Genomic DNA, 22,759 nt, shown 5'->3' with positions numbered 1-22,759 from the left:
TGGGCCCGCCTCGGCCGCTGAGTGGCCGCTGGTTGCCGCAGCAACGGCGCGCGGCGGCGGCGCTGCGGGGCCCGGCCGCCATTGCGGCCCCTCACAGCGGGGCGGGCGGGAGCGGGGCCGGGCCGATCCGCTTCGCTCCGTGTAAACCGAAAGAACCCGCTCTGGGGTCCGGAAAGAACTGAGGCCACGTGGGAATTATAGTGCTGCTGACACTGGGTTAATGATGTGCTGGTTTCCTTTTATTAAGGATTTTGAAATAGGGAGCAAATTAAAAGGAAGAAATGGCCAAGTTCCTGATGGTATCTTCAATAAACCAATCTGCAAGAGAAGGAATTGCTATAAGGAATTATAGTATATATGAATTACATATTCTTATATTGTGCACGTATCTAAATATTTTTTATATGTATATACATAATAAATTACTATATATTGTTAAAAGATACACAAGGCCAAGTCTGATACTTCATTAATACAACACATATATTTTGTACTAAATATGTGTTTTCCACTAAATATATGTGTTTTGCATACTCAGTACTCACTATTGTGCTTACCTGTAGTAATCCAGCAATTTCTACTTCATCACCTAAACTTTTAAAATTCTAATTCATTTCTGCAATTTTACCAATACAGTCCAAAAATTTTAATAATAAACTTCAAAACTGTCATAATGAACCTTTCAATCTAAAACATTCTACCAAGATCCCAAAAGATGGGTAAGTCACGGAATATTTCTGCAGGAAACTCAATAAATGGTAACGACTTGGGAATGATTTTTTTGTGCCATGGGATTGGGATCTGAGGAATCTGGTGTAGGGAAAGTTGTCACACATTGCATGCACATGTGTAGCTTGGTTTTTTAAGATTTTGGGGAACTATTTTCATTGAACTTTACATTAATGAATAACAACTGGGGTTTTTAGGATTTTTAATAAAAAAAGAAAGAAAGCAGCGATTTTTCTGAGTTGCAGAAGTGGAGTGGATACACAGGGGAAGTAAATGGGATTAATGACAATTTAGAAATGGCATTCATGGCCCTTTTCCCATCCTATGGACCAGTTCTTGGACATCACAGGACAGGTGTGAGGGACAAGCAATAACCCCCTGTGCCTGCTGGTGCTTGGCTGTGCTTTAGCTGCTCACACAGAAGCTGATCCTCTACAAATTACCAACCACTCATAAAAAGATCAGGTCAATGGTTTCCTCCAGAGGATGTGAACTGAAGTATGGAATTTGGGCAAATCCCAGGGCAGGTCAGAGGCAGAGAATGCCATTTCTGTAACTCTGCAGATCTTGCAGGTGGTGCAGAACTTCAGCACGTGAAGCAGGAAGGAGGTAGCTGCTGATCTACCTGGCAAGCAGGGAAGGTGTAAGTGAAGTTTTAGTTTAAAATTTATCCTGCACTGCCCTGTGGCAACACAAATATAAAACAGCACAGCTCCCTGCTGGGAGCAGCAAAAAGCGAATTAATTACAGTTTGTAAATGAGCAGGGGAGGGCTGGGTGAGCTCTGAGTGTGGGAGCAGCTGCCGTGTCCCAGCCACTTCCGACCTGTCCCTGCCCTGGGCAATGAGTGGGAAAGCAGGATAAAGAGGGAAATAACCCAAACCTTGACACACTGTTTTGGGTAGGTGTATCCTAAATTAAATCCCATTTAGTAATTATGTCCCATTAGCTGCAACAGGTGAGAGATCCAACTCAGCAGACTTTGCAAGCAGCAGCAGATGATGATGTTCACCTTGTATAAATCCTGAACTTTTAAAGAGCAGTATTTTCACCTGAAAACTTCTTTCAGCTTCGGACTTCAAACTGTGAACAAAAGATGCCAACAAGTCATGGAGTGAGAAAGTGTTCTAAACCAACTTTATTGGAATGATACAGGAATGGTTAACATACAGGTTAAATCCTCAATGCCTGCTTTCTACATAGGAAAAAAAAATAAGAAAGAAAAGAACAAATTCAGTTCTTGCACCCATGGAAACAGAAAACCAGCACAGAGGTAACAGATTCTGGCACTCCTAAAGTCATGCAAGAGATCTGCATCAAAAAACTCAACACACAACAAAGAGATTTTGGGTATTTTCAGTTTGTGTTGGTGCCTTGTTCCCCGGACAAAGGAATAATTCAGCCTGGCTCTCCAGAGCTGCCTTAGGAATGCTGATACAGTTTGAATGCTCCCATATGGCAAGGGGGGGACAGACGAGGGCACTGACTTTGCTTTCTTAAACTTGGCAATTTTCTTGACCATTGAGACAGGATTGACCTCATGTCAGAATGTTTTGGGTCACTGAACTGACAGAATTTGGCAGCTACTTTTAATTACAGCTTCTCCAAAATAATGGCTGTAATTCACCAAACTTGCACAGGAAGCACAGCAAACTGGTATGGGTACAGACTTCTGTGTCAAATCCCACTTTCCTCGCCACACTTCACTTAATATTCCACAGCTCCCAAAAACTTGAGCAGGAATTCAGATGCAGAGAAAGATTCGGCCAATATTAAGAAAGAAAAACAACCTCGTTCAGAAAGATGAAATCATAGTGAACAACAAAAATCTGATGCTGGATTTAAAACATAACCAAATTTCCATCCCCAAAAGATCTTAAATTTCACAGAACCGCAGTAATTCCTGACAAAAGCTGCTAATAAAAAAGCACAGTTGTGTGTGTGTTAATCTTTAAGGTAAGGCAGCATCCATCCATCCCTTTGCCTCGTGATGCTGTGCTGCTTTTGTAAGCACAAGCTTCCAACTGCTTCCCAGGCTCCCAAAACGATAAATCAGGAATTAAAATATGGCCAGGAATTACAGGCTCCCTCATGAGCACTGGGAGAACACACAGGTTAATATTGCACGTGGTAAATTCACCCACACAAGACACTAGAATTGCAATTCCTGTAATAGCTTTATGATATGGCAATAAGAATGGAAATAAAGTTTTTAAACCTTAAAATAAAAGAAGTCTTGCTTAATTACAATTACTTTTGCTATTCAAACATTTATTTCCTCATTTGAAAAAATACTATATGAACCTAATGGCTACTTGAACATGCAGTGAGATGTTTAATGCTCTAAGCAGTGTGAACTGGTATTTTTGTAGAGAAATACATTAAAGGCTTTCACCCTTACACAGGTAAGGAAAGGCCATTTCTGGCTGTTTTGGCTTGTTTGCAACATTGAATCTTGCCCCAGATGTGTCACCGCTCGTGCTTAGGCAGCTGTGAGGGACCCGTGTCCATTGCCCTTTTTGTCCAAAGAGCCCACACAGATCACTTAAGTGAGAAATACATGGGGCTTGTTGGGGGTTTTATCACCTGTACAACAGTGTAACAATACAAACCTTAAATATCCGTTCTACAGAAGACAAACACAACTTTCCAAAGTGACTACAATGGTTAAACTACACAGTACCACCTACAAATTCATCTGCAACCAGGAAAGACACCGAAAATTTACTGTGTAACTCAGTAACATTTTTGAGGCAACTCAGGCACTAAATTAGTATCTGATGAGGTTTTAGATGCTGTTTTCCATAGTTTAAATAGTTGGATCTGTAGGTGAAACCCATCTGCATTTTTAGTACTAAAATAGTTTCTTTAAGTTTACACAAAATGGACAAATTACCAGGACAGTTTAAAGTAAATGTAACTCATTCATGTCTGATTGCTTCAGCTTCCATCAGAACCCACTCCCGCTCCCTACCCTGAAATTCCCATTTCTATCCTGTGTTCAATTTGTATTATGGACAGTGAATGCTGCAAGCACCAATCAAATGTTAGAAATCACATCTACATTTCTTGAAGCAGAGACAGTTGGACTATTTTATAAAAAGCTGTGGAAATTCCCTTTACAGACATTTAAGGCAGTTGAAATTCACGCTTGCTGCTTGGCCAGTGCTTCAGCTTCCTGAAACAGCAAAAAAGAATTTACACGTTAGAAGTTTCTCAGTATGTTTCCAAAGGAACACTATAAAACAATAACCTGCATTTTTCAGTCTTCTTTCAGCTTTTGTAAGGTGATCACAAATGGGAACAGAATGACAACAGAAGAAATGCAAAAGTAATTTCCTTTTGGTTTCTCCAAGTGTACTTTTGAATGCAGATTAATTACCTGCTAGCAGCACTATAACCTACAAGGAGATGAATGAGAGATGAATTCCCAGTGCCCTCAGTGCAGCACCTCAGCAGGGACAGCCTGGTTTATTTGAAAGGACAAAGTTCAACATCTGCCAAGATGTGTTGGAGCCATTTGCTTTTGTGACTGCACAGAAATACTCAAGATAACAGATTTAATATCATTGTTACCATGACCCAGCATTGCTAAACAAACAAAACACATGAGGAGAAAGGACTAAGAGGGGAATTTCCAAGAAGTCTGTATGATTTTTTTAGGAGGAGACACAGTGGGTGACCCCAGCCTGTAGGGCAGGAAGTCCCACGCACATGTCCCGTATCTTGGACGTGGTGGCTCACTCTGCTTGTCCTGCCCTCATCCTGCCTTTGAACTCAGGGCGTGGGAAGAGCCTGGCTTGGAGCTGCTGTGCTCTGCTGGCCTGTCACAGGTCAGAGAGCGAGGCTGGGATGTCACTGGGGCTCCGATGTCACCGTGCACCCGCAGGCCTCGCGCGACGACATCCCGGCCATCCGCGGCACAAGAGGCAGGTGAGCAATGAAAGAAGATCAGAAAGAGCTACAAAGCCTGGAAAAATGCAGTGTGTATGATATCCCTTTGAATGGTAAGAAAGAGGAGGAGGTTCCCTTGGCTTTGTAACAACTCCCTTAACCAGCTCAGGCCACTGCAATGGTGGCACCTCAATGGTTGGGTTTTTTTTCAATAAAAAGTACATTTCTTCAGAACAGGCAGTGCAAAGCTGGAGAGGATTGCTGCTATTTCCCTTATGCCCAGGAAGGTTGGTACAAGTAACCTGCTAACCTATCTTTCTTGGAGGTCAAATTCCATTTCCTTGGGCGTAGGCCTGCAAGTTATCTGGGAGAGGCTCAGTTTTCCAGACTTGACGCTGTCCCTCTTTCATACTTTTCCTTATTTCTCCCTCAAGGCCCCTCACTGAGCATCCTCTCAGTCCTTAAATCCTTAATAAAGAAATAATTAAACATACCTTTTAACTCACAAAACCCTCTCCCTTTAAAATCCACCCATATTGCTTGAAGTAGAGATATTTAAGAAAAACTAAAGGCCAGCCTTTTCCAGAGTTTGTAGATGCAAAGGACAAACCAAACCATCAGGGCTCAGAAAATAGTTACTTCAATTTACCATGCTCGTTTCTGAACCAGTCCTGCTTAGCATTAATACCAAACCTTTGTGTTCAGAGTCAAGTAACTTCCCAAATTTCTCCTGATGGCATCAAATGGAGGTTTCCTGCCATTTTCTGCAGTTGCCATGTCATTCCCTACAGCATTATATCCAAGCTGCACACAGCTATGCTGGAAACATCAATTTCAGCACCTACAAATCTGTGTACCCTCCTCAGCAGCCTGCAACTGACATGACTGGACATCCTGTGGGAGAGATTCCCAAAGTCAGCCCCAGAGCAGGACTCAGGGGGTACAAGGTCACTGCTGCAAAGTTTATTTACCAACACAACACAGAAATTCAGCAGAGTAGCTGTGTTCTTTCTATCCCTTCTGTTTAAAATTCACCTTTTCCTTAGGTGAGTAGAGAATTGGAGCATCCCTCAGGACAGAAGCAGAGCTCCTGCCAGCCAGCAGGTCTGGGAAGCAGCGACATTCCCAACGTTACTGAGACAGGTGACCTGATTTGTTATGGCAGCAGCTGCTCTCTGGTACCATTGCACTTCCCAGGGGAAAGGCACGAGCTTCCCTGTATCTCAGAGTCTCAGGATTGCTTCCTGGTTCCTTGGCTCCATCCTGCACACTCTGCTGAGCAGTGAAGTGCAGATGTTCCAAGGAACTTCACCAAGACTGTGGTGCTGTGTGCAGCTGGTCAGATGCCAGCAGCAGGTAACGCTGGGGTGCGTATCCCAGGCTCTGCTCTGGGCAGCTCTGCACGAGGCAGTTTTTCCTCATCACACCATTCCCAGTGGAGCTACTGCTGGAAATCTGGCTCCCAAAACTGCTTCAGTCTGCCCCACAATCTGCAGTGCTCACTGCTCATGGGTCACTATCCACCTTTAAAATTAGGTCTCTTAGTGATGTGTGCAGCACGACCTTCAACTCGTACATGAGTAAATCTGAAAGGGAGCAGCGTGTTTATCCATTGGAACAGGAAAGCTGGAAGTGACCTGGAGGATCCTGCTGCTGTCAAGTGAAACGTATAAAGCAGGCTTGTCTTATCCTATCAAAATCAAAAGGAGAATTCCAGCCCACTGCATCCACAAAGCAGTAGCCCAGTTCGTAATTGGCAAAGGAAAATAAGCTTTGGATAACAAGCCAGAGGAAAAAATTACTCTGAAGCAAGACCATGTTATTTCAGAAACAGTGGCTCTGGTTTCAAGGGATTTTCTAGTAGAAAAATCTCATCATAATTTCACATGAATTTTACTTTTTTACTGAACTGAAAACATTCCTTGATTTTGGGATATTTTTTTCATCTAGGTTTCTTATGCATTCTTCGGTGCAAATATTAACTACTCCTTTGAAACTGAAGCCTGAGAGCCTCTGGAGACTGAGTATCTCCCAGGGAGATTGGTGGGGACAATGACAGCACATGTACCAGATCCTATTCTGAGCAGAGAAGGAGGAGGTGAAAGCCACAGGCTCCCTGTGAGGAGGTGCTCACCTACCTTTGACCCAGGAGGTGCAGTCAAGCCCAGGAACGCGTACACGGCGTTGTTCTCCCGCGCCTCGAAGAAAGCATCATAGTCCTTCACCGTGGCAGGAGGGAGGGGGAATAAAAGACAGAGGAGTGAATTGTCAGAAATAATCTCAACTCAGTTTAAGGTGTCACCCAACCCACGCCAAGCAAACTGCTTCCTGTAGCCAAATGCAAAATCGAGTGTCAGCTCAGGTACGTGGCATGAGCACTAACAGCACATAAACTGGTCAGGCTGGAAAGGGACAAGCTGGGAATTCATTCTATGTCCCAACGAGATGTTGCTGTGAGGTGCTCCAGCCTCTCCCAAAGGGACAGACTCCACACAAGGCAGGTGTTGTCACTGGTCTGGTGTGGACATTCCCCCTACAGAAGCAGCTGAGCCTGGACCTTGTCATCAGAAACCCTGATGTTCCCAGATGTCATTGCTGATTCATGATAGGGATGGCAATTGTGAAACTGTGACTCCAGCTCCAACTTCTGACATCTGTCAGAAGTTCAGCTGGAACTGGAACACTGAGAGTGCACCTTTCCCATCACATTTCTCACTAAGGATTAGTCTGTGCAAGTTAATAGGGTGGCACTGTTCACTCAGTGCACTACAAATACCCTAAACACAGCCACTTCCCAGGAAAATTAAGGTAATAAATAAATAAATAAATAAATAAATAAATACCAGTTGCCAAACCCCAACTAAAGGAACCCAGAAGTTTTGTGCAAGCTCACTGTTGTCCAAGTTACCACACAATTCCCTCACTGTGACTTCTGAACTCAGCAGGGATCAGTCCAATGACTTTCCTGCTCTCCATTTTTAACTGATGCACATTACCAGCCTCCTCCAGCTTTCCTGGGCAATGTTTGGATGCAGGAGTCCTGGCTGGGAAGCCCAAGGCAGGCAGCAGCTCGGTCTCAGGCTGGAGTCAGGGAGAGCTGCTTAGGGCACACTGCTCTGGATTCCTGACTGTCTGGGAAGCAAAAGCCTAAGGAACAGCAGCTGAGGGGGCAGCTCTAAGGACAGGCTACTGCAGCTAGAACAGAACGAAGTACAGGGACCAGAAGATTCCAGCTGCCTGGAATTCAGGGACATCAAATTATTGCTCCATTTGCACATGCAGCAATCGCGTGCTGGTTTGATAAAAATGTGTGTGATTATGGTAAATCCTCCCTGAAGTCCTTCTGTTGACAGGACTGGGGCTGCTTGATAACAAAGGGTCTGTTTATCTTGCTGGTGCACAGGCCATGAGCCTGCTCTGCAGCATCTCCCAGGACAGGAATTCCTGGGCCTGAGGAGCAGAGCTCATGCCAGCCCACACAGCATCTCCAGTTCCAGCCTCTCTGCTGTGCATGGGCCAGGAAGGCCAATTTGCTCTTTGCTCTGCCAGTTGTGCTGCATCAGATGGAACAAACAGGGAACTTCATGCTTGAGAGGCATCAGATAAAGACAGAAAGAGGTTCAAATTCTGGGCACAGAATTAACTTTTACCTTCCTGAAAGCTGAACTGTAGCAAGTCGAATCCAGCAACAGAAACTGACGGAATTTCTAAAGTTCAACATGACATCAACCAAAATCTTGGGGATGAAATAAACCCACAGCAAGAACCTTGTAACTAGTCTACTGGTTAGATAACTACAGATCCTTATGTTTGTCACTCCAACCAACCTTTTTCCATGTCACAACCAGTCAGTAAAATTTTGAGAGCCAAGTGACACAACAGCTCACTGTGGATATTATTTCAAGTTCTGCTTCTATTACAAGCAAGAAAAAATCTTGGCACATTGAGAATAATTTCTTTCAGTAGGCACAGATTTGTCTCACAAAGGTCCAGAACTGGCAGGTCTTGACTTATAGATTGTGCAGGTCAGAACCAGACTTCAAAAGGACCAGAAAAATGCACACTGTGAGCTCTGTTCAGAAGATATTAAGTTTTAAAAATAAAACTAACAGTTAATCTAATAACCATTCAAGCATGGCCTGCTGAGTACAAGTACTGCAGGGCAACTTACTTTTGATCAAGCATTAAAATAATTACAGTAGGATTTTTGTTTGCAACACAAGTTTTAATCTGTCCAAGGCACTGGAGTAACTGAACCACAGCAGCTTTCCTTGTGCAAGCAGCACACAGAGCCAATCCCAAGAAGGATCAGAAAACTGATTTATAATCATGGCAGACATCAATTCATATGATCTGGGATTCACACCTACTGGGAAACTCCACACAGGCAGAACAGATCTCTGAACTTGCTAAAAACGTAAGTGTAAAAGGGACACATTTCTGTAAGATGTTAGCTCAAAATCATGGGGGAAATGAGGACTAAAAAAACCTGAAAACTTTCAGAGCCATAAGATGGGAAAAACCCCACATAAAAGAAAATTATATATATACTACAAGGTACGATCCAAATCAAGAGGTCTACATTTTAATCTTTCCTATGGTGTGACTGGAATACTCAAGAATCAATTATTACTAAAAGCCCAAGATGGAGGGAAATGTCTAACACCTCCTACAGCCTTCCCACTTTGGGCAACTGCAGCTGGGCAAGCCCTGCCTCGCTGCTCACCACAGTGAAGCACAGGCAGTGACAGTGAGGAAGAGGAGTGGGATGAGCACAGGAAAGCTGGAGGTGAGGGGATGAGCACAGGAGGCTGGAGGTGAGGGGAGAAGCACAGGAGAGCTGAAGGTGAGCACAGCAGAGCTGGAGGTGAGGGGATGAAACACAGGAGGCTGGAGGTGAGGGGATGAGCACAGGAGGCTGGAGGTGAGGGGATGAGCACAGCAGAGCTGGAGGTGAGGGGATGAGCACAGCAGAGCTGGAGGTGAGGGGATGAGCACAGCAGAGCTGGAGGTGAGGGGATGAGCACAGCAGAGCTGGAGGTGAGGGGATGAGCACAGCAGAGCTGGAGGTGAGGGGATGAGCACAGCAGAGCTGGAGGTGAGGAGAGGAGCACAGCAGAGCTGGAGGTGAGGAGAGGAGCACAGCAGAGCTGGAGGTGAGGGGATGAGCACAGCAGAGCTGGAGGTGAGGAGAGGAGCACAGCAGAGCTGGAGGTGAGGGGATGAGCACAGCAGAGCTGGAGGTGAGGAGAGGAGCACAGCAGAGCTGGAGGTGAGGGGATGAGCACAGCAGAGCTGGAGGTGAGGGGAGCAGCACAGCAGAGCTGGAGGTGAGGGGATGAGCACAGCAGAGCTGGAGGTGAGGGGAGCAGCACAGCAGAGCTGGAGGTGAGGAGGTGAGCACAGCAGAGCTGGAGGTGAGGGGAGCAGCACAGCAGAGCTGGAGCAGCCCTCACCCCGAGGTAGCGGCTGTCGTTGAAGAGCCGGGGGGGCAGGGGGTTCCCGCTCGCTGGCCGACTGTCCTCGGGGACGTTCTCCCGCATCCATTTCCGGTTCTCCTCGTTAGCTGCGATGTCCTTCTCCTCAAATTCAATTTTGTTGGCTTCCAAGAAGCCTAACACATCTTGCTGCTGCTTTTTAATCTGTCACAAAAGAAGGAGGAAGGGAGATAAGGTAAATAAAATCAGTGAAATAATTTTTGATGCCGCTCTGCGGTTTGATGCAGAAACCACGGGGTGAAAATCAGGTTGAAAATGGGAGTGGGTAAGAAAATTTTTAGAACCAAAAAGTATCTTCTGAAGAGTCCGAGATGAGCCTTGACTTGGCTCCTACAAAACTGAACAGGCTGAAGCTTAAAGATGGTGTCCCTACACAAATGGGAGTGTTGTGTACCTTAAAGGTGCCCACCCAAAAGCAGAGGTGTGAGCAGAGCCCTTGTGCTGGCCAGATTTTACATTTAGCTCAGGGGAATGTTGTTTTTTCAGGTGCAGTGGAGTTTGCTGGAGGCACGTTTGAGGTACAAACTGCTTCCCTGTGCCCTTGGAAGCACAGGCTGAACCTCCCCATTCCTTCTCAGAGTCCAGGCTTTTGTCCACCTCGGTGACAAAAGAGACCTCACCAAGCATTTTGGGTTCATGCTTCTTTGCACAGAAACCCCTCTCCCGCTGTGTCCTGGGTGTCTGCAGGGCAGGCACAGTCTCTGGAGAGCTGTGACCCACATCTCCATCCTAACTCATGTCAGGGAAGCTGGGTGAGGTCCCACATCTGCTGCCACCGTCCTTGTGCACTCACACAGCATCCAAGGGAAAAGCAGGATCTGTGTGGCAAGCACGGTGCTGGCTCTGCACAGGGAAGGAGGTTTTTATTATTGTCATTATGAATTCTCGACACAGAGATGTTCTGCTTACGCTCTGCTCTCCCTCTGCATGACTTTAACACCACAAAGGAGATTATAACCATGCACATCCTAGCAAACAATAAAAAAATGGAATTTAATGGGAAATTTGTTTTCTTCAAATGATCCCCTTCACTGCAAAGCCAGTCCAAGGCCTGGCTTTACCCTAATGAGCTGGGTGCCGCAGGAGCAGCGTTTCACACAGATGTTGCTGGTGCTAACTCAGGTCAGCCGCGGCTCCCGGAGCAGCCGCTCCATATACGGCCACAGGCAAACCCGGAGCTGCCGGGGTCAGGGACAGCCAGCCCGGAGCCAAATATGGAGCCCGTGCCCCGGTCTGCACAGCCCCGCACCCGCGGGCACCCATCTCCGCACCCGCGGGCACCCAGCTCCGCACCCGCGGGCACCCGGCCCCGGCCCGGCTCGCACAGCCCCGCACCCGCGGGCACCCATCTCCGCACCCGCGGGCACCCATCTCTGCACCCGCGGGCACCCAGCTCCGCACCCGCGGGCACCCGGCCCGGCTCGCACAGCCCCGCACCCACGGGCACCCATCTCCGCACCCGCGGGCACCCAGCTCCGCACCCGCGGGCACCCGGCCCCGGCCCGGCTCGCACAGCCCCGCACCCACGGGCACCCATCTCTGCACCCGCGGGCGCCCGGCCGCGCCAGGAGCGCCAGGAGCAGCAGGGAGTGTGATGGAGAGCGCTGCCCTGAAGGATGTGGGCTGGGGAACAGAGCCCAGCACATCCAAAAGGGAATCTTCGAGCACTGCCTGACTCGGTCTGGAGCTGCTCTATCCATGGCAGGTTCCAGCAGAGCGCGGGAGGGGCGCACCCAGCTCAGCGCAGCACAGGCACCGATCCTGCTCTCCCCAGAGAGGGAAATGTGCTCCCAGCTGCAGCAGGGAAGCTGCCTCCTGCGAAGCCAATGTCATTCCTCCGACCTCATCAGCACAGGAGCCGCTGGACTCGCTGTGCGAGCACCCTGAAACTCCAGGATATTGCTAATTTTCATCATGGCTAAAAATAAATCAAACTGGAGGAGTTAATACCGCCCCGAGGAAATAATTTGTGTAGAGGCTGTATAAAAACATTCTCAGCAGACTCAAAGCTGTGGGTAAGAGGTTTCCTTGCCTGCCTCTAACAGCAGCAGAAGGGGAAGCTTTTCTCTGTTGTGCTCTACAGCTCAGACGAGAAAAAAAGGGAGCACTTGATGAACTGTTTTGTGGGGCTAAAATAAGGGAAAGGTCTTTGGAATGGTAAACTCTTTGGTCAGTATGACCTGGTAGTAAATGTAAATCTTTTTCCTTGAATCAGTTACATGTTTAATTAACCATTTCCTACAATCTCTAAATTTCAGATCCAAATAGTTTTTATTACTCTCAGGTTCTTAACTTGTCCAAAATCCATTGCTTAGTGAGGACCCATTTTGAGATGCCCCAGATTTTTAAGGAATTAGAGAAAACCAAGCTTTTACCCACTCCACCATTAACCTGTACACTCTGCCACGTAAAACAAGAGTTCTGAGTTGGACACGAATCAGCATTTTCATCCCCTGAGAAGTCACTTTATTTTTTTTTAATAATTTTGACTATTAGATTGTTTCAGCCACACACACATCCTCACACCCTCCCAGCATCTCACACTGGTACAGTCTCTGGGTTGTTTATTCAGCTCCACGAGGTACAACCACATCCTAAACTGTTACTGTAGCTCCAAAGGGTGGTCACAACCCTCTCTGCTTGTTTTTGAAGAGCTGGCAAAGCTGGAAATGTATTTTTTTTCTGCTATAAAAGGCACCATTGTAAGGCAAGCATGAAGTTTGGTCTCTGTTGCTCTCAGGCCATCTGTAGTTAAGGGAGGTAATTCTCTAGAGAACTCTACAGAAAAGCAAGGATGGTGTTGATGCATGAGGAATATTAGTCTGGAACCCTTGTTTTCTGGCCAGACAAAAAAAGTTGGAAGATTAAGCAGCAATGTTTTCTCCCAGCTCCTCAGACAAATCCTCTGGTCACTTACACAAGAGCAGTAAATGCTCCAGAGAAACAGGGCACCAACTGCTGGGCAGCAGGGACACCGAGCTGCCAGATCCTGTTATTTTATGGGATTTTACTTAGAAAACTTCCATTAATTTCAGGCAGTGGAATAGCGCTGGGAGGGAAGGGCCAAAAATAGAGCAAGAGACGTCTGCTGCTGCTTCAGGGTGTTTTGTCTTACTTGAAAGGGCACACGTTCTCCTCGGGACAGAGCCTGGAAGATGGTTCCTGCTGCCCATGTTTGGGAAGGAGCGAGGAGCCTTTCTTCAGGATGCGCCTGTCAACACGCGGCACTCACTTCCCACAAAACCTCCCCCAGCTGCCTGGGCAGGCGTGGAGAGCGGCCAGCGCCTTCCCAGGCCCCGCACCTCGGCCTGCATAAACAACTGTCATGTTTGAAGCCATTCTGGCCCGTGAAGGGCAGCTCACTGCAGTTGGCAAACACGAAAATCCTTGTTTATTCCGAGTGCTCCTGACACATTGTGCAGGGCCGAGAGCAGCAGCAGAGCCGGGAACGTGCCCGGAGTCAGCGCAGGAGCTGGGAGCCCAGCAGGGCCCTGAGGCTCCGAACCAGCACTGGTGGGGCAGGAGCATTTCTTAGAGACACAAGAGCTCAGAACAGAGAAATGAAAGATAGGGATGGACAGACAGCTGTAAGGAAGGGAGGAGGCTGGGGGCAGGAGTGGAGGGAATGAGCAAAATGGATGGACAGAGATCAGGGGAAAATCCCTGTGGGGTGGAGACAAAGAGGATGGAAGGAGAAGGGGTGGGAGCAGGCGAAGCCAGGACTGCCAGGAGGAAGGGCTGCATCCTCTGGAGAACAAAGATGCCCTCAGAACAGCCCGTCTGGCTTCACCCAACCCCAGAAACAGAAACACATCCTGCTCAACACACACTTGGGAGAAAAACAATTCATCAGGTGAGTGGAGATATTTTACTTCTTGCTGATGTTCCCAAGATAATACTGAAAGGAACATTTAATGAAATAAATCTATTTTCTCTTTGTTTTGGATTTCAGGGTCTGGTTCCAGGACAGAAACAGCTTTATGGCAAGTTATTGGTGGTTAAGCAAAGTCTCACCACACACTGTGATCTTGTGCTACAAAATCCACTGGGTATCAAGATTCCCTTCTCTTCCAGTTACAAGCCAATCACAAAACATTAAGCTTTCAACAGAGCATGGGCACAAAATAACATTATAAAAATGAGTGTAGAATTGTGAACAAGTATCGCCCCTCACTTGAGTACACATCAGAAATTCAATTTACTGTTCTTAATCTAACTCCCATCAGTGATGTCAGTAACACAAGAGAAACCACATCAAAGCTGCCAAGAGTACAAACAGGTGATGTTTGCCAACAAATCAATCCATCAAAAATAACATTTTAACCCCAAAGTGGGAATAAACTTTCCAGAAAATGCTGCAACATTTTAGATTCTCTTCCAAATCTTTAATCATTGAAAAAAATTTAAAAAAATAACTCAGCTAAAAGATAATAAGCAGAAAGGAGGCAGGGATGATGCTGCAGAACCTTGGTCCAGTGAGCAGGCAGCATTCCAGCCTCAGCTCCAGCCAGGACTGTGCTGGCTGTTCAAGAGCCAACTTCTCGCAGCACCACCCCACTGCAGGGAAACACTAATTTTAAACACTTTTTGGAACTGAACTTCACAGAAGGGTCTATCTCATTTGGTGTACACAGGCACACACACAGCACAGTCCAGTCCATGCTGCTGGCCAACAAGGGGTTTGGGTTGGTTTATTTGAGTCTTGTTATTTTTTCAGTTTATAAATAAATCCCTGGTTGGACAATAGACATGTTTTGGAAATCTATTTATGGACCACTGGAACTCAAAATAAGTTTACAGTCTGAGTGCTGCTGTTTTGATCCAACAATAAACTTGCTGACTGTGGCTCTGCCATCCCAGCCCTTGGCAGGAGACTTCTCCACCACTTCTGTGGCTCCTGTGTCCCAACCTCCACGCAGGGAAAAACAGATTTTATTAATTTCTTTCCCAATTATGGGATTAAATGGCTCATGCTTTATTGTGAGGATATAAAAGAATGATAAAGGGATTTCTTATGATGTTCCTAGCCATCATTACAGCATCGGTTATAACATCAGGACAAAAGGAATGGCCTCAAGTTGCACCAGGGAAGGTTTAGATTAGGAATCAGGAGAAAGTTTTTCATGGAAATGGTTATGAAGCGTTAGAACAGGCTGCCCAGAGAAGTGGTGGAGTCACCATTCCCTGAAGTGTTCAAAAAACATGTGGATGTGGCACTTGAGGACATGATTTAGTGATGAGCACGGGGCTGGGTTTATGGTTGAACTTGATGATCTCAAAGGTCTTTACAACCGTAACAATTCCACAATTCTGGGATTCTCTCCAGCTCCTGCTGCAGGTGTGTCCTGAGCTGCCTCTCCCAACCTCACAACTGGGATCCAGCACCAGGACAACAGAGAAGCAACACCTTAGAGCAGATCTTACATTTGATCTTACATATTTCTCAATTCAGTTTCAAGACAACACATTTAAAAGGGATTTTTTTTTCCATTTCCAATTCCAATTCTAGCCTCGGGGTTCCAGATGCTCAAAAGCAACTATAGCTTTAAAGCAGTTGTATTGTATGCCAATGATGGTTTTAAAGATGCTGCTTCTTCCTTAGTGGGAGCAAGTCTTTAAATCCCAGAAGCAGCTGCTTTGTGCAGGAAGGTGAAGTCTAAACTCCAGGTGATGCTACTGGTTGTGGCCAGACTCGTAGCCATCAGTTTTCCAGAAGCTTCAGAGTCTCCTGAAGATGGATAAGCTGAAACGTAAGCAGTGAATGGGAAAAGTGCAGTGCAATAAATGTTGTGCAAACTCCCCTGCCAGCCAGCAGCAGCAAGGTGGAAACCCCCAGTGATTTTCCTGGCAGGAATGGGCAGCATGGGGAATGCCAAGAGCTGCCATGACAAACTGACTTGTCACAGGTGACCTGTGGACTGAGCTGGGGCCACACTGCCACAACTCACTGCCACTTTTTGGAATTAAGAGTAAAAGCTATTGGGGGTTTTGGTTTGGTTTTTATCTGTCTCACCTAATTTTTCAAATGACCTTGCCATCCTCACCCAGAGTCCCTAATGCAGAAGCTCATCCTTGCAAATGAGCTGCAAAATGCTTAGAATTTCTCCTCCCACTACAACCTAATTTGTAGGAGTTAAACAGCCCAGCAGCTCAGCCATGGATTTAAATGTCACAGATTCCTGTCGGCCCCCTAAGCTCATTCCCCACCCCAGCACTTGGCAGCAGGGCTCCCTTCCGAGCAGCCTCAGTCCTGCTCTCCATCACAGTTTTCCTTGCTTTTACTTCAATATTCCAGAAGATATTTTTTGGTCTAGAGTGGTTTTGTTGGTTTTATTTGTTTGAATAAGCCATTTTTTCACCCCCTATATTAGTTTAAAAATCCAATGTGCCAGTTCTGGTGTAAAATGTGGTCAGAGGGTGGGAAACCTCTCCCTGCAGGCAGCTCCAGCCATCACCTGGCTTGATCAGAGCTTTGCCAGGTGTCTCCCAGCAATTCCTGTCTCACTCTTATTTCTCCCTGCCTGGTAGAACATCTGCTTATTTTTAGGTCTGGGTAATTATCATCACAGAGCTCAAAGCCCTTCTTTGTTCTGGTTATTTTAAGTACAGCATTACACGAGTGGTGCCATCATTGTCTCTCCCAATGGATTCTGGTCTGGAGGGAATGAGACTGAGGACAAACACAGCAAAACCACCATGAACTGAGGCTGGAAAGTTCACGCTGGACATGTGCTGCTCTTTTTTTTTCATTTTCCAGAAATTCAGCAGTGTCCAGATGGACTCCATATGACCTGACTCTCTCCCTGCAGGGTTCTTTGGGAAAGCCCATGGCAATAGCCACATGAATCCTGCACAGCAGCGCTGGTTTGATGTGGTTAGACCCCAACAGCTTAAAATTGGTTTATTTGGAAATGGTTTTTACCACCAGGTATGTAGCAGCATCACCAGCCCAAGACCTGGGGCAGGAGGAAACAGGCTCCAGCTCCCACTGAGAGCAACAACCACATTCCTGCTGCTCACGTGTGGCTTTGGAAGACACCTTTTAAAAGCAAGAAAAGGTGAAAGGATGCAAAGTGACCAGTCAAGAGCGAGGCTGGCAGAACATCCAGGCTACCAAAAGGGTTTTGCAATTTAACCTGGAGGTTACATCATGTCTGGCAGCACACATGGGCTGTCTGTAACAGGGCTTTAGCCTGGCATAAGGTACCACCCCACAGACCAGATTTTGGAACACAAGCCAAAAAATATAGCTGGAACAAAGGACAAAGCCTGCACTTCCCAAAACAAGACCACAACTTGCTCCAGAAACCATAGAAAGTTACATAAATGAAAAAGCTGATTCATGAGAACAAAAATAAAAGCTTCTCTCATGGATTATAATGCCATTGTAACTGCATTCATTCAATAACCCAAGGCCTAAAAACTTGTTAAATCCCACACCAACAACACCCAAGTCCAAAGATCCTTGTGCATGCAACAAGTTTTTTCCTACCAGAAGAACCAAACAGGAAAGTTAACGTCACTTCCATGTGATAAAGTCCTGGGGAATCAAGATTCTCAAGGGAGCCAAAAGGGTGCTTAGAGACCCAACACCCACTCACTTTTATTTACTCTGACACAGACTGCAAGGAGAATAAAATCCCAGGGGGTTTGGCATTTAGTTCCCTTGGGCTGCTTTGGGAAGTTCAGCCAGCAACACCAGCCTGGCCCCTCTGGCTGGCACAGCCCAGCACAGCTGAGCAGTTCCTAAGTGCCACACTGCCAACTTGCTGTTGGAGTTCAAGGAATCAGTTAAGAAAACCTAAGAAACATTTTCTCTCTTGCTGCAGCAAGAAGGGTTTGAGGTCAGCGTTCCAGTAAAGTTTTTCAGTGTCACTAATTTGGTGTCACTCACACAGTACAGCCAACTCCACCACACCTCGACTACAGTCAAACTCTAACAAGATCTGAAAAGGCCACAAATAAGTCAGAACTGTCTTGCTGCAGCATCCAGTGTCTGTTTAGCTACTTTCCTCCTGCAGAGGCCAAAAGCAGATTCTTCTACCCATTAGTCAAGTAGGAGGACAAGTAACATTTCCTTATTTATATCCCCCCAGCTTCTGGCACACAGCAGCAGCAGCACTGCCTAACAAAGCCCTGATGACTTTTTAATGTGTTTCAGGTTTACTTTCCATGAAGGCACCTTAAGGATTAACATTATTATCACAGCTTAAGGCAAATTCTGCTTTTAACAAATGATACCCAAGCACTGGGGAGCGAGTGGGGTGAATCCATTCATCCTTTAGCACCTGCCTGTCAAGGACTATTGTGGTGTTACCAGGATTCTAACAGAGAACATCTTATCAACAACACCTGAAGCCCATGTTTAAAAGTACCATTTAATAAACTTCACATTTTGTTCCAGTACATGAAAATGGTTCTGTCACCTGAAACCCCACCTCTTTTCCTACTGAAGCATCAAATTCAGAAGTAAATCTTCTTCTTTTTTTGCCTGCAAGGAAAAGGTGGTGGGACACTGAAAAGGCTCTCCAGGGAATGGTCACAGCCCCAGGGCTGCCAGAGCTCCAGGAACGTTTGGACAACACTCCCAGGGATGCACAGGGTGGGATTGTTGGGGTGTCTGTGCACAGCCAGGAGTTGGACTTGATCCTTGTGGGTCCCTTCCAACGCAGGATATTCCATGATTCCATGAAAAGAAGGGTGACACAGTGCACTGTCCTTCAACTCTCCTCCTTCCTGGCTGCTCCCCAACACATTTTCAGTTGCTCATTCAGCATCTCCTGCCCTGTCCAGGCTCCTGATTGCACTGGCAATATCCAGTTGTTTTGCCCAAGAGCCCAGCTCAGTCTCAAGCCTTCCAGAGATGCACAAACTGCTGGGAGTGTTCTGGGGGGCTGTGCAGATCAGATGCACCCTCCTTGAGTGATGATATCTGTCCTCACCACAGCCAGAAGTGACACATCCCTCTACTCTCTGCTTAGATGTTTCTGTTCATTCTGTAAAAGGCTGACAGAGGGTCACTACTGCCAAGTCAAAGTCATTCACAAGTCAGGATATGCCAAAGCTCTTCCCCACAGTGATCATGGCCTGCTCAAAGACTGCCTCCCCAAACACAGACTCTGCAAACATCCAGAGACTGACTTTCTGTCTCTCTGGGATTTTTCCTTCCTTTTTTCCATTTTTTTAAGTTCTGTGAAAAGTGGCAGCAATACACAATGGGATTATTTGCCTGGATTTCAAAACCAAACAAACCCTAAAACTTCCATTTGCAGGGATTTTAATGCAAGATTTTAACATTTAAAATCTCATTTTATCATCAACCAAAAAATAGAGATGTTTGCTCATAGGATGACAGTGAGCCTTTTTATACTGTGCGTCCATGCACATGGAACACAAGATGCCCAGCAGCTGGGCAAGGGAGAAGTTAAAACCCAAAAGTCCAAGAAGTTCTGGCAGTACTGGAGCTGGTACTAGCAGAGGCACCAAACCTCCCTGACTACTTTTTGTAGACAACCCAAGAGCCTGAACACAGAAAAACAGTGAATGTAACTGAAGCTTCCAGCTGCTGAATGCCAGGAGGTGTCCCACATCTGGAGAGGTGTCAGACTGACACTTGTCCCCTCAGACAAGGAAGGTTTGATCAGAGGCATGGAGGGTGCCTGACACTTCTGCACTCTGCTCACGCTGGGCTCCAGGCCCAGGGACAGCAGCAGGATTCTCCCCTCCCTTCACGTGATCTCAGCAAACAACCCCACCAGGAGCTGTGTTTGATTAGGGATGAACTTTGCCTGAGGCTCTGGGAAGTCTCTGGGCACTGGCTGGCAGCAGCTCCGAACTCCAGAGCCTGACCCCTCCAACATCCAAAGCCTGCCCATCCTCATGCAGGGGCTCTGCACAAGCTGCCCCCAAACCTCCCCTCATCCAGCCAGGTCTGGGCAGGATTATCTGGGAGGGGGAAGCACAGCTCCTTACCAGGACCATAGACACTCAATCTGCATAAATCAGGGACATGGAAAGAGGCCCTCTCCACTAAGTCCAAAGGCCTGTCCCTGAGCATGGGCACCACTTCTTAGAATCACAGACTCACAGAATATCCTGAGTTGGAAGAGACCCTCATGGATCATCGAATCCCGCTCCTGGCCCTGCAGAGGACATGCCAACAATCCCATGCTGTGCCTGAGAGTGCTGGGTCCTGGGGCTCTGGGTCTGTGACCATTCCCTGGGGCGCTGTTCTAGTGCCTGAGCTCCCTCTGGATGAGCAACCTCCTTATAACATCCAGTCTGAACCTCTCCTGACACAGCTCCAGCCGTCCCCTGGGGTCCTGTCCCTGCTCAAAGAGCAGAGGTTGGAGCCAGGCTATGCCTTGGCCGGGCTCCATGGAGCTCTGAGCAGGGAATCTCCCACAGCAGCGCTGCTTTGGAGCGCCAGCCCAGCTCACAGGTGACGGGGAGATTCTTGTGCCATCACAAGCAAAGGGAAGAAATGAGCCAGGGGAGGCAGGACTGCCCCTCCCAGCAGCAATAAGGACTGAAAGCAGGGATCAAACCATGGCCGCAGGCTTTTGCTTCACTCAGCAGCAGGAAGAATTTGCAAATGCAAATATTCATATATCAGGATGATATTTTTTTACTTTTTTTAATGACTACTTTAGTTATCCAGAATAAACATCTTGCAAAATCAAGCTTCCAAAACTAGGCTTCCTCTTACTTTCCTTTAGGTGAGGATGTAAAGAAACATTGATGTATGGCAACCATAGCTTTAACCACCACTGACACCGCAGCACCCAGAATTGTCATCATCCACAGGAAAACACCACCATTACAATACTAAATAAATTGACCCTTGGCAATTTTCTAAGTCAGTCTTGTGGCATTTGACTTTTATAAGCCTGAAAACTGCTCGTCTGGTCCAAAACTAACAAAAAGCAAGCTTCCTACTGCGGAATACAGGCCCCATTATCTCAGTTATGCACTGACAAAGCACAAGCAGCAGCAGAATGTGAACTCTTCATTTATTACACACAGTTGTTTTCTGCAGCAGACGTGGAGCTTGGCAGGCTGAGTTTCCCTGGAAGTCTCCATGTGCCTTGTCACAGCATCCAAACTCAGGGCTGGGTTAAATAAAAATGAACAGATCCACTCCTCCCAAAGCCCAGTACCAAACCAACAACTCCTGAACAGCACAGGGCTGAGGGTGGCAGGGTCTGGGAGCATTCCCACCCATCAGCCAGTTGTTCTGCTATTCCTGGGAGCTCCACAGCCTCAGCATCTCACTGGACTCTCCTATCTGAGTCACAAAACAGGGAAAGGGGAACTTTTGCTATGTAGAAGAAAAAAAAAAAAAAGTCCTTAAGTCCAAGCTACCTCTGTCACAGACTCCTTGAACAATTTTCTCTTCACCCCTCAGAGCTCCCTTTCCTGCGTCATCAGGAGTAATTATTTTTTCAAATCACTGCTTATTTACTTTCAGGGATCATTTCTGGCTGATTCTACAAATGGTAGAATCACCACAGCCCAGCCCCACAGACAGGCTTTGTACACTGTAAAGCAATTTACCACACAGAAGACTGATCTCCAGCAAGACAGTGAGGCTCAGTATCACAAGATGCAGTCAACTCTCTGACACATGATATATTCCTAAATACTCAAACATTTACCACATGGCTGAGAAAAGCAGGGGAAAGGTCCTGAAGGTGCTGCTGGTCACCTAACTGCTTGCTCTGGAAGCCTTAAAAAGTCCTGACAGTCTGGACCTCACCCCTGTTGTCAGGTTCTAAATCTGTTTTTTTCAGCCAGCCTCTTTCTGAAAGCCAGAGGAATTATTTCTCCTTTCTCTTCAGCTTCATGGAGATCCCAGGTCGGGTGTGTGCAATGCTGGCAGCAACTCCCCCCTGTAAGAACTGACACAAACTGCCAGGTGCCACCTCAGTGTCCCTGAGACTTCACCCTCCCCATCAGCCCAGCACTCCAGTATTTCCAGGGAAGCAGCCTGAGATAACAGCACACACAGGGCTGCACTTTGGGGGTTTATTGAAACAGCTGCTCCTGTAATTATTTTTCAGAAGCTGTGGATTTCTGCTGGTGATGAGGAGCCCTGCACAGCAGAGGGAAAGCAGCTTGGTTGTGCTTGTGTGACGAGCTGAACTCAGGTTAGGAAAGGAATTAAAAGCACAGACAGTTCTGCACGAGGCCCCTGTGGTTTACAATAAAAGCAAAGTTTATTTCCTGTATGGTTTAGCACACAGAGGCTAAATTAACTGACAGGAGTAAAAGTTTACAGCATTAATTGCTGTTTCACTGCCTTTATATTGCTAGGCATTTATTCTTTAAATAAAAGACTACTTTAAGAAGAAATACAACATGGCCTCAGGGATCCAGGTGCCTCTGATGTGTATTACTTTTTATCTTTGAAGAATTCATATACCATAGATCTTAGTTAACAAAGAGTCTTTTTGCTGACTGCTGTTCTAAAACTAAACCAAGTAATTTTTTGAAGAGAACAAAGCTTTTTTCTTCAACTTAAATACCTAAATATCATAATACAAAGGAAGAGAAAAAGCTATGGATTAAAAAAATTTAATACAAATTTTCCTCCTCTTTTCAAGAAGAGCCAGGCTGTCTCGAGATAGAACAGCATCC

The 22,759-nt window shown here is 46.5% G+C and overlaps 1 protein-coding gene across 1 annotated transcript in view; it reads right to left on the bottom strand.

Moving 5' to 3' along the window:
- Positions 1-1,843: 1,843 nt before the first annotated feature.
- Positions 1,844-22,759, bottom strand: part of SH3BGRL (SH3 domain binding glutamate rich protein like) — a 30,666-nt gene continuing 9,750 nt past the window's right edge. Inside the window, exons 2-4 of the mRNA XM_053955559.1 lie at positions 10,079-10,264; positions 6,761-6,841; positions 1,844-3,906 (exon numbers count right to left, since the gene is read on the bottom strand). Of these exons, the coding sequence (XP_053811534.1) occupies positions 3,874-3,906; positions 6,761-6,841; positions 10,079-10,264 (300 nt within the window). The 3' untranslated portion in view covers positions 1,844-3,873. The remainder of the gene's footprint in view (positions 3,907-6,760; positions 6,842-10,078; positions 10,265-22,759) is intronic.

This window comes from Vidua chalybeata, chromosome 14 (assembly GCF_026979565.1).
Source record: "Vidua chalybeata isolate OUT-0048 chromosome 14, bVidCha1 merged haplotype, whole genome shotgun sequence".
NCBI classification, from domain to species: Eukaryota; Metazoa; Chordata; class Aves; order Passeriformes; family Viduidae; genus Vidua; species Vidua chalybeata.
Note: the sequence above shows the minus strand (reverse complement) of the source record. Positions and strands in the feature narration are given on the sequence as shown.